This window comes from Pinus tabuliformis, chromosome 2_2 (assembly GCF_031772625.1).
Source record: "Pinus tabuliformis cultivar Carrire ecotype Pingquan chromosome 2_2, CPIR1, whole genome shotgun sequence".
NCBI lineage: Eukaryota > Viridiplantae > Streptophyta > Pinopsida > Pinales > Pinaceae > Pinus > Pinus tabuliformis.
The window spans coordinates 284,618,748-284,627,850 of record NC_142300.1 but is presented as its reverse complement, the minus strand read 5'-3'; the positions used below and the strand labels follow the sequence as shown (position 1 = coordinate 284,627,850).

Below are 9,103 nucleotides of genomic sequence, written 5' to 3'. Positions count from 1 at the left end.
TCTTTAATTTACTGAAGTCATAGGTATTTGACTTTTCATTAATTTTAAATGAACATTATATTCTTCCCTATTTCTCTTGTTTTTCTTTTTCCTTACAGAACAAACAAAATTATATTTATTTTTATGATTATTATATATATATATTTGTGATATTTATGTTTATGTATTCATGCATATGTAATATTGTGCAAAAATAGAATTTAATGAGAAATAATGTGTGTTTATAAATATATATTTGTTTGTTTGCAGTTCTAGTTGTTAGATTTCAAATGCAACATGCCTTTTTTAAATATTCTCTCGTCATAAAAACATTTTTTTTCTAAAATTTTCATTCCATAATCTACATACTATAAATTCGAGATCATTAATAGCTGAAAAACACTTTATTTCTCCATTCATAAATAACTTTATTTATACTTTTCAGAATTCAATAATTACACTAAAACAGCACAGAAATATACAACCTTGTCTCGTTACTTTATCGATGCAAATTCGTTGATTAATATACAACCTTGTCTCATTACTTTATCGATGCAAATTCGTTGATTTTGCACTCGCACCTTATGTTCTGAACTTCAACCGATACTGATTGCATGAGATAACATGCATGCTGGCCACCTGTCTGTCCAATACCATTATATGATTACAACAGTGGTTTTTTTTCATAGCCCAAGACTGAGTTTAATTATTTCATTTGCTCCTGTCCCCTATATGATTACATTTTCAGAGTCCAAGACTGAGTTTAACTATTTCATTTGCTCCTGTCCCCTATTTCCATTGATAGAGAGTCATATTCGATCAGCTGATTGTTTGGTTTGATAGTATCTCCACGGTCCTTGGGAGTATCACTCGCGTCATTACGGGGAGTGTACACTTGGTTCAATTCTAATTGCCACGCAGACTCCACATTTGAATTCGAATTGTGAGATCTCTGGGCCATACATAAATTTTTAAATTGTCATATCAAATTAAGCCTGCTGTATGTTTAAAGTTCCCAAGTTTTGTCAGCGTTTCCACCTCTGAAGCTCAATTTTCAAGTTCTAGGTTCGAAGCCTCTCCTCGTGATTTTGTTCCAATTGGCATTTCAATTGGTACAGAGGGGTTAAAGTATTATTTGGCGGTTCAGTTGATACAAAGGGGGATACATTTTTGTTTGCTGGCAGAAAGGTCGTACAGAGGCACGAACCAAGCTCTCAGCGGGCCCTTGAGGCCATCTCTGAGTACCAACTGTGTTTAAGACTTCTTGAAGTGACAGAATGACCTATGTTTTTTGCCAAATTCAGAGGATATGATGACCAAGTGGCATTGCAGTTTGCCCAGAATTTTAATGGACGCAGAGTTAAGGTTGGTGAACTGGAATTTGAAGTCACAGAGGAGACAGTGGCTAGGGTTTTTGGTCTTCCCCAAACAGGGGAGAGAGGGTGGAAGAAGCTTCCACTTAAACCTCAGGTCTGCAATCAATTGTTAATGCGCAGATGCAGGAAAACTGGAATTTGAAGTCACAGAGGAGACAGTGGCTAGGGTTTCTGGTCTTCCCCAAACAGGGGAGAGAGGGTGGAAGAAGCTTCCACTTAAACCTCAGGTCTGCAATCAATTGTTAATGCGCAGATGCAGGAAAACTGGAATTTGAAGTCACAGAGGAGACAGTGGCTAGGGTTTCTGGTCTTCCCCAAACAGGGGAGAGATGGTGGAAGAAGCTTCCACTTAAACCTCAGGTCTGCAATCAATTGTTAATGCGCAGATGCAGGAAGGGGCAAAAGACTTCCCCAGGGTGTGGCTTAAGGATGAATGGAGGATTTTGCTGGCTAGTTTGCAAGAGATTCATCACTTGTGAGGGCAGGTATTCTTATATCTTTCAACACCAGATTAGAATACTAAGCATTTTGAATCTGATGATTTAATCAATTTCCCTTACTATTTGTGGCGAAGCCTGGGTAAAATGGCTATGTTAGTCCAGAGAAATGTTAGAAACCCTAAAGGCAGCCTATATCACTCTGGGCTGATCAAATTATTGATTGTAGCGGAGTTACAGAAAAAAAAACAGTACATGGGATGCTTTTCTAGAGGGAAATTTGACCATTAATTTCATACCTGAGGTAAAAGAAGCAAACAAATTCATGGTGGATGAGGGACGATAGAACCCTCAAAATGAACATTTGGACTCTCCAGTGGCTGAAAGCTCTCGTCCTCCAGTGAGGAAGCCCATGAAAACGAGAGTAGTTAAGGAATCTCGAGATAGACCTCCTCTGATCGTGGTAGGAGAATCACTAAAAATATGGCTAGACTTCAGTCTAGGAGGAACAATCTTCAGGAAAAAGAATCTGAACAGGAAAGAGATATTTCTAAGACAGCAAGTAGGCAGCACCCCATTCCTTTGGACACTGCCTCGGAAGATAATGGCCCTTTCAAAGGATATTTCAATTCTGCAGGACCTCAGGAAGGGCAAAATAAGTTTTATCCCAAACCTACTAGGTCACATGATTCTCGACAGGGATGCCACTAGGAGGTCCTAACGAGTTCTCTTTCTTCCTGGCGGGGGGAAAAGAAGGAAGCCTAGAGGCCCCTAGACTTCCAAACCCAACAGTTCCTAATCTTCTTGAACAAGAGCCTGAACTTTCTATACCAGAGTCTACTATAAAAAATGAAATGGAGTTGGAGTTGAAGCTGAGGAAGAAGACTCAGAAAATTAAAAGGTCCAAGCAAGAAATGCTGGAACTGACGATTCTTAATAGATGCATAAAAAATGAGAATGAACAATTAAAGGACCAGAGCAAAAAGTTCAAGAGGAGATGAGAGAATTGAAGGAAGATGACAAGAAGACAAACAGACAGATGAGGAAAATATTTACTTCTGGGCAAGAAAAAAGAAAGAGGGCCAGCACTACAGGTTCAGGGCTTAGTATCTTAGTGTAGGCAACTAGACTTTCTTAGCCCTCTCTGGTGACTCACAGTTTTGGTGATTCCTTTTGCATGAGGGCATGCAAAACCCTCGGTCTGGGGGAATGTAGAACCTTTATTTTGAACCTTTATTTTGGGATATTTTTGTGATGCTAAAATTACTATTTTGCTCCTCAAAACCCTTTATAACATCACCCTTCAGTCTTCATATGGCCTAAATACTTAACATTTGCCTCCAACTCTGATCTCATGCTTAAGGTAAATATAGCATTTTCAATATCTATTTCCGAAAGTTTTTGGTTTGATTAATTAGAATTTAAGAATATTCTTTACCTATGAAGAAATATTATCCTTATGTTGTTGTAGCCTTTTGATTTAGTACGTGCATTCACATGAAATGGTCAAGACTATTCAGCGAGTTCGAGAAGATCTTCTATGGGGCCTTCCATTCAACGGTCAGCGATATGGACAAGGGAAATTTGCCAAAGAAGAGACACCAGGATCCGAGTTTGACTTGATAGAGATAGGTATTGAAGGCACTGTTCCAATTTTTTGTTTAAATTTGTGTATTTAAGTAATTACTTCTGAAAAACCAAGACAGTAGATCACCCTCTGATCCTAGAGATCATAGGGTTGATCTTATCCATTAGACAGTAGCATTCTATATATTATGTCTCACAAACCCTGTGAAAAACTAACTGTGTTAAGACTGGAGCGAGATTGCATTACTTCTGAATTTGTGTAAGACTTGTATACTCTGTTTTATGGCTGTATTTTGAAGTGACTGTGCAACCATTCTCTTAAGTTAATGAAATTATCTTGTTGAAGTGCAGGTACCTCCGGGTGTGATCGTAGCTTCGTAGGCTTCTCCATCTGGATCGGCAAGGGCCCACCATTCGAGTGGAGAAGCACTGTATCCTCTTCTATGATTTATTTTGTTTTTGGTTTGAATGAGATCTCATTGAATAGGATAGTTCAGGTGTTTCTTGTAGCCAAGATTTGATTTCATTATTAATGCTCTTCGATGAATGATTAATGATCTTTGTATATGGCATATGTTAAGTAGTTTTCATTCAAGGATTGTGGTGTCTTCTTTTAACAATACAAACCCTATTGAACTCCAAACAAATTGCAGTATTGCTGAGGTAGTTTCGAACTGTCATTTTTCTGAATTAAACGCATAACTAGATGTCATCATTTATGGAAATGTTGTTGAATTACCAATTGAACTCTTAAAGGTGTCATTGCAAGTAGCTTATTGTTAAAATTCTGAGTTCATATTGTTACATATTTAACACTGAATGCTGTGGTACTAGCGCTGGAAATTTGATCTATAAACGTGTCTGTGTTTTGGGTATAATGCTGTTTAGGGATAGGGTATAAAGCCCTTTACTTTTCTCTGCCTTCTTCCACATTGTCAATATAATTTTATAAATTGTGCCCATTTTGGAAGCCCTAGAACAGAGCAGTAACATATCAACGGTCAACCCACAAGTATGGTGAGATTGTCATTTAAAACAGCCTTTATATGAGCTCTTGCACTCTCACGTTATTGCCAAATTTATGTTGTAATTTCAGTGGTATTTACTCATTGACAGAACTAATCCGATTGTATTAGATTGCCTTCTCCATAAATTGATAAGACTGTTGGAATGTGTTGTACGTTGATAGTTTTTTAAAGGTCACGGCACAGAGGTCCTTTAATAAAAATTCATAACAACTCCCTATAATTCTGTCCTATTTTGGAGGTTGTATTGATGATAATATTTACAAGAGTGCTCTGAAGTTGTTAATTGGCAATGTTAACTTAAAACCTGCAGTAGAATTTGTTCCATTTATTGTTATACCAGTGCTGTAGTGCAAACTCAAAGTAATTGCCTTTATCCATGAGCATTAGGGTTTACCTTGTAGTTTAGGGCTAAAGTCATCACAACTGCAATTAGGCTTGCAACACTAATACACGAACTAGGATTGCATTGTTTTTATGTGAATTAAGGTTGTAGAGATAAAATTAGGGTTTTGTGGTTAGTGCATGAATTAGGGTTTGCATAAATTAGGACAGTTCAAGCATAGATTAGGGTTTTTGTTGTTTGTAAGTGTTCTTTGCGCAGTGTGTCGAAATTATTCCTTCTTTTTGAAAGCTTGTGTGTTTTAGATTACTTGGGAGCAACTTGACAAGTGAAGCCAAGAACTGTTGTTCTCTCAAAGGAATTGGCTATCCCCCATACAACCACACTTGAATGGTGTTGGAAGGCTTATAGTGGGGTTGACTAGAGAAAAAATCTACCTTGTACAAGGGAATAGTGAAGTAGTCAAGAACTCCAGCAAGTGATACTGCTGCACAGGGGCTAGAGTCTCTAAATGCAACTAGTAACAAGCTTCCTAGGTAGAGTTCTCTGCTTACATTCATTTCTGAATCACTTATGTCGCTTTGATCCTTTTCAGGTCTGATATAGCAGTCAGGTTAGGTTGAAGTGACTTGGTGATTGCCCCTTGTCAGGTTTCACTTCTTATTGCATTTTAAGCCAGTTTGTTTGCCAGATTGTTATTTAATTTTAATTGCTAGTTGATTTGTAAAGTTCTGTTTAGGTTTTTAGATCTGCTTCCGTTTCCTGCACAAACTGTTCACAGTTCACAAGTTTACGTCCCGGATTGATAATTATAGTATCTTAATCACTATTAATTTTACCTAACACCTTCCATCAAAGGCAATGAAATAAAAAGTATATACTTACTCTAATGTCTTTGAGAAACCTTAGGGGCCTTCTCGCATGTAGGCCATTCAACATTCTATTGAACCCATTTTTGACTCTTCACTACCTAATCAATCTCTCTATTAAACTGACTTCATGGAGAGCATTGGTTTAGAGAAACAACTAACACAACTAATCAATTTGGGTAAGATTCAATGCAACACTTCTCCTTAGGCATCCCCAAATTCACTAGTTACAAAAGATGGGGATGAGTGGTGGTTATGTAAAAACAAGGATGCACTCAAAATAATCAGAGTTAAAAATAGTTGACCTTTTCCCTGGATTGATAAGCTTATTGATTAGCTACAAGAGGTCAACCACTTAATATAACTGACTAGGCCATAAGCAACCATCAAGTTTCCATGGAAACTAGTGGCAGTTGGAAAACAACCTTCAAAATTATGTTTGAGCTCTTCAAGTGGCTAGTCATGCCCTTCATTGCCACTAATGCTTCTTACACCTTTATATATATAACCATCTTCATCTTCAGACCTTACCTTGAGAACTTTGTCAGCACACTCTTGAGAACTTTGTCAGCACACTTTGATGACATCTTGGTTTACAAACCAACATGGAAGGGTCATTTGCAGAACTAAGACTCTGTTGAATCAGTCTCATCTATCACAACACCTACTCAAAAAACAAATTTAAAAAGTGTTTCTTTCAACAAGATTCCATCTCATACCTTGGATTGCTAATTGGCTCTAAGGGCATACATGTAGATCCTGAGAAAATCAATTGCTCAAACAGCAGCCTACGTCGACTAATAGAAATGTGGTAAAGCATTTCTTAGGACACATCAACTTCTATGTGATATTCAATAACCACTAGTCTTCTACTTTTCATCCTCTTAAGCAAATTATTCCAATAGTGGTTGAACTGAAAAATATTTTTAGTATCTCAAAGACATCCAATACTCAGAGGCACTTGCACTCTGACGTTCAAAAACCATTTGAATTAAGAGACAAATTCGTCATAGTTTTCCATAGGTATTGTTCTTAAGTAGGGAGAACATCCTGATTCCTATGGTTTATCACTTTGAAGCTCTGTTCCATGCCAAGCTAGGTTATGCTTCCAATGATAAGGAATTTTTTGTCATAGTTTAAACAATTAAACATTGGTGGCACTTCTTCCTCAGAAAAGGAAAATATTCTACATACAAACCATCAGCCATTGAAATTCTGCAGTTCGTCAATTCAAAAACATAGCCATACAGAACAGGCATAATGTCTACAATAATTACATCATTATCTAATAACAGAATGGATCCAAAGACGAGATAATAAAGTCTATTCCTTCTCAGCCATCCCCGTATGGATACTTGTTCGCAGATTAGACATCATATGCAGTAATTATGATGACTAAAAATTGGTTTATCCTACTTATCCATATTTTGTACTCATTATGCAGAATTTACCTTTCCTGAATTATACTCTTCAATAAGTTATTGTACAATTGTAATTAGTCATGTGTGCTAGTTGGTGCTAAATAAACTATTCAAAGAATCTCATTTCTTCTCCTTGGAAGACACCTTTCAATCGATGAGACTCTTCAATTCCTTCTGCAACATATTTCCCAATCATGCTAAAGAATATTAATGATTATATATGTCAGTGCTCTCATTGTAGCTTGTCTGTGCCTTCCAATCAAAAGCTTGGCATGTGTTAGCATCTACCAGTGCCTTCTTAACCATCGGAATCTAGTTCAATGAATTTCATTTCTGGAAAGTCTACGAACATAAACATGATTACATCTTCATAATAGTGTGTTGTTTTTTCCAACATGGTTGTCTCGAATCCCTACAACAATAACAATGATGCACCAAAAGCTGCAATTCTAATCTTCCAACAAATTTGGATACACTTCAGGTTTCTTCTCTCCATATGTTTTTTATCTTAGACTGACGAACATATTGAGATCATTAATAAGACAATTGTGCACAACTTATGCTTAAATCATCAATCCAACAAACATTGGGACAAATACCTCCATGTCATTCAACAAAGTTATGTTAGAACACCACATGTTTGCATTGATCATTCAAATACTAAGTTGTTTTAGAAGTTTCAACCCCTTGTGTCACATGAGCTTTCGGTGTCCCTCTTTGCCTCTTGCACATCACATGAGCAGATAGAGTAGGACAAAGACACTGCCTTCATAGAGCTCTTGTTGCAAGGTTTAGCCAAGATTTTTTGTGAGCGTTTTTTGGTATCGAGCCTTCTAAGCATTTAGTACATGGCACATTTGTGTTATTTCAAGTTGACTTCACCACTCGTGCACTTATTACACCTACTACAAGGTATGCTATATTGCATTTCATTTACATTGACTGCTATTAGTTTCGGCATTGACCAAAATTTTTGGCCAATTCCCCTAAGGGTTACATTAGGCATCAGTTGTTTATTTAATTTTTTTCCCAATATTTAAATGCATTTATATCTCATGCGATTGGTTGATCAACCGGGGGTCTTATTTGGAGCCAGCAATGGCCATCTTGGGACAGAGTAGAATTCCATATTTCCAAGTTCCAACCTCCTCTTCCAAAAGATATATTGCTAAAATCAAAACAAGGACCACCAAAAATAAGTAGACTTCAATACATCTACTTTGTATTAAAGCGAGCGTGTCTTTCCAGGTTGAGTGGATATTACAATACACATTTAAGCATAGGCTTCCCTATTTATTATAGAAATCAAGAAAAAATTCTTGTTAAGCAAGGATTATATGGTAAGGACCTTAAATTTCCTTCATGAATTTTATTGTATATCGCAAGTGTATAATTTAGCAGTTTCTCTTGCAGTGGTTTGTCCCTAGTGAGATGCTCTGGTAGACGTTGCAATTGACATCTAGCGTTTTTGTAATTCCTACATCTATATGGCACCTTAGATTTGTAACTTGCTTAGAGATACTTGACAGCATATTTTAGTGTCATTCTTCTAAGAGAGGCCTTCACCTTTAAAGTATTTCTGTTCTTTCCATCAAGTGCAAATTTCTGTATCGAGTATGCATAAAAACAAACCTAAAGTTAATGAAAATATCATCTTGTCTTTTTTGAGCAAGTTTTTCACCTTTACATTTTACAATATATATTTTCGGTTTGCTCATCTTGCTTCATCTTTTCCTTTAACACATAGTAAACATTGTAGAAAAGTATTTGTTGTAATTGTCACATTAATTTTCCTGGGAGATTTTGCTGTCTAATTTTCGGCCAAAGCTGGAAATACTGTTAAAGTATCTAAACTTTTCATTTATTGTTAAGAAAAGCAATTGGCATTCTACTAGATGAATCATCAATGGATGTAACAAAGTACCTTGCACCAGCATGCCATATAGTTTGCAGTGACTCACATATGTTGCTGTCTATATGAATCAATTCAAGAAGTCCTTTAAAAGGGATTGTGGTATCTTTAAGGAACTGTCCTAATGATGCTTACCTTTGAAAGGGATTGTAGT

General features: G+C 36.7%; 1 protein-coding gene across 2 annotated transcripts; it reads left to right on the top strand.

Moving 5' to 3' along the window:
* Nucleotides 1-610: 610 nt before the first annotated feature.
* Nucleotides 611-4,703, top strand: LOC149192438 (uncharacterized). 2 transcript variants are annotated; one of them, XM_089404589.1, is made up of 3 exons: nucleotides 611-3,155; nucleotides 3,277-3,424; nucleotides 3,731-4,703. In XM_089404589.1, the coding sequence occupies exons 1-3, from the start codon at nucleotides 3,147-3,149 to the stop codon at nucleotides 3,898-3,900; spliced, it is 327 nt and encodes a 108-aa protein (XP_089260715.1). In that variant the 5' UTR covers nucleotides 611-3,146; the 3' UTR covers nucleotides 3,901-4,703. The 2 variants fall into 2 exon arrangements, with proteins under 2 accessions (XP_089260715.1, XP_089260717.1); XM_089404591.1 differs by having other exon boundaries at nucleotides 612-3,155; nucleotides 3,264-3,424.
* The last annotated feature ends 4,400 nt before the right edge of the window (nucleotides 4,704-9,103 follow it).

Excerpts from the sequence above, each read along its gene's own strand:
- LOC149192438 (XM_089404589.1), top strand. Across the intron at positions 3,425-3,730 it reads GTTTGACTTGATAGAGATAG|GTACCTCCGGGTGTGATCGT; the intron begins GTATTGAAGGCA and ends GTTGAAGTGCAG.